At 45.1% G+C, this 2,844-nt stretch overlaps 1 protein-coding gene across 1 annotated transcript in view; it reads left to right on the top strand.

Moving 5' to 3' along the window:
• LOC105359049 (nose resistant to fluoxetine protein 6) overlaps positions 1-2,844 on the top strand; it is a 52,836-nt gene that overhangs the window by 45,885 nt on the left and 4,107 nt on the right. The window contains exon 9 of the mRNA XM_011495525.1: positions 1,765-1,940. Within this exon, the coding sequence (XP_011493827.1) occupies positions 1,765-1,940 (176 nt within the window). The remainder of the gene's footprint in view (positions 1-1,764; positions 1,941-2,844) is intronic.

The raw sequence follows: 2,844 nt of genomic DNA, 5'->3' as shown, positions 1-2,844 counted from the left end.
TTTTTTTTTTTGTTTTTTTTTTTTTTTTTTTTTTTTTTTTTTTTTTTTTTTTTTTTTTAACGACTCGGCGTTCGCTCGTGTGCCTACCTATCAAATTGGCTTACTTTATTACTAATTAAAGTGCCCCGCGTAAGGCACGATATGACTTTTATAATAAAGCAAACCATAAAGGGAAATTTTTATTTCAACCTCCTCGACCATGCAAAGTATTTTAACAGGTATTTACGATTTTTCGCTAAAACTATAACGATTTCTTCTCGTCTTTGAATATAAAAAGCGCCACGAGATGATCGGCCATAAAAATCTAACGCCTCTTCAACTTAATATCATCGTCATCATTCGTTAGCAGCCAAGTCTGTGCTAAGCTGTCCATTATAGGCTTAGTAAGCAACATTTGGGATGTAAAAGCTCCTAGTGCTACCCGGGGGATGTGCCAATGGCGGCCTCGAAAATATACATAACTTCATCGATTTTTCGTAATGAGCGACAACAAAGGATCCGTCCTCGTTCTCCCCCCCCTCTCTCCTCCCCCCTCCACGTCACCCCATCCGCCTCGAAAAAGCCGATGCTTATTACATCAGGAAATTTTAATGGTCTTTCCTTTACGCGCAAATATTGCTTTGGTATTTCAATCGAGCTTTTTTCACGCTACTTTGACGCTTAAAATTTGATGTTACCTGATCACTAAATTTTCATTTTGGATAATTTTTTATTGGAATTGCAGCAACTTTTCGGCTTCGTTACTCGTAAGTCGTATTGTAATAATTGATTTAACGAGAACTGAATAATAATAAAGTAATAATTCACCGGACTATCGATTCATTAATCTCACTTCACGCCAAGATTATTCAATGGAAATTGTTGTCTTTGTCGGGGAAATCCGTAAACTTGGAGCCACCCGTACTTTTTCAAATTCATTATATTGAAATAATATTCTAACAAAGCGGTAAAAAGTGTAAGAATGTGGAGGAGAATTAATGCCATATGCTCCAAGCGTCACTTTCCAGTAAGTGTGCAATTAAAAAAAATTACTCAGTAATTAATGACGCGAAACGAACACGAATTAACATAAACGAATCCTCCTCCGATATGAATTTTAATTAAGATCAAGTAGTCGTTGCCATTTTCAATTGCATTTGGTAACAAAAGCATTTTCTCTTCAATTCTATCCAATTCTGTCAATGAAATCCTCACCAACTTCTCCAACAATATCATATTGCAATCATAATACAATGAGGTAATCTTTAGTCTATGCATTTGCGATTCTATCGCTCTCGCGCGATACATTGAAAATCCAAGAGGGAAAAACAAGGAAATAACAGGAATGAAGAATTTCCTCGCGATACGCACTACAAAATGAAAAATGAGCGTACGGCTTTTGTTTTTGCACCGACCCTTACTTACTTAAAGCGGCCGGATATAAAGTACGACACGTCGCCTCTTTGACAAGCAGCCGTTGGCTCTTAACGGACGGTCGACCGAAGCGCCGCGAGACTCTGCCTGCGCGCGCTCACATATTTTTGCACGTGTGTATGTAGGGGCGCGCGGGTGTGGCAGTCGCTGTGCGCTACGTCGAGGCAGAAGGGCAAATGGGTAACCCGATTTCTAAAGCTTGAGCAAATTTTGGAAATATCGCCGATCGTCTCGAGACCTCAATCGCGGAACTCGCCCCGCATCCTCCCCATCCCGTCCAATTTCTTCCCATCTCCCGTCCATCGCCTCGCCGCCCATCAACACAACTGTCCGTCACCACTCGCATTACAGTGCATGCTGTGGAGCTGGTACATGGCGAATGACATGCAGTTCTACGTCCTCGGAATCTTCCTGCTGCTGCTCTCGGTGAGGCACTTCCGCGCGGTCGTGGGGGCCGTGCTGCTGCTGATGGTTTCCTCCTGGTTCACCACCTTCTCGATCGCCTACAGGAACGATTACGTGGCTAGGTAAGCCAGCTGGGAGGCGCTTATCGGTGCTCGGCCGGCCGATTCAATTACCGGAGTTACGGCCGGGCGTCGCGTTAAGATCGCCGGCCTCGTAGCCGGAAGTGGCGCCGATGCAAAGCCGCGCTTAATCAGCGCTTTACGACCAGGGCACTTTCGAGGGCATTGCGCGCGTCCCTTATTAAGGGCGATTGCGATACCGAGTACGAGGCGAGGTCGAGTACGCGGGAGCTTCGAGTAAGGGCTTTTTCGAGCCCGGCGTGTAATTACTCGTGGGGCAATTGAGTTTATGCCGAGCGCCATGATCCCGGCCTGTCAGTCAGTCAGTCAGTGCAGGTTCTACGACTACGAGTGTGCGCACCTCGACAAACTACACGGGCCTGCTTACGCGCATTTCAACGGCTTATTTGTTTATCGTGCGTCGTAGTTAGTTCACTTGGTTGGGCGAAACATTCTTATGAAATCGTGGTGGTGGGAACGGGCGGGATAATGCGATATCATTCTCGTCAGCTTCTCGCTATTTATCGAGAAAATCAGCGAGAGATTAAACGAGAGTGTCACATACGTTTCTACCGGCGCTTCTATTAATGCGATCGAGATTAACGAAAGATTTTACATCGCCGTTTCGTATGGCGCTTATGAACAAATGAAATATGTGAACGATCGACCAAGCGACTATCGATCGGGAAATTTATGTATTTAAAGTGGACTGGAATTTTTTTTATCAGCTTGGCTAATAGTTCGTTCCCATAAATTCATTGTTCGCCGAAATAATTCGATGTTCGACGTATCGATTCCTATTTTATCCAGCGTTATCTACTACGTAGACTCGAAGAAGTCTTACTAATTTAAGACTCTCCCCCCCCCCCCCCCCCCCCCCCCCCCCCCCCCCCCCCCCCCCCCCCCA

The sequence above is a fragment of the Ceratosolen solmsi genome, unplaced genomic scaffold, assembly GCF_000503995.2.
Source record: "Ceratosolen solmsi marchali unplaced genomic scaffold, CerSol_1.0 scaffold1, whole genome shotgun sequence".
Lineage (NCBI taxonomy): Eukaryota > Metazoa > Arthropoda > Insecta > Hymenoptera > Agaonidae > Ceratosolen > Ceratosolen solmsi.
Note: the sequence above shows the minus strand (reverse complement) of the source record. Positions and strands in the feature narration are given on the sequence as shown.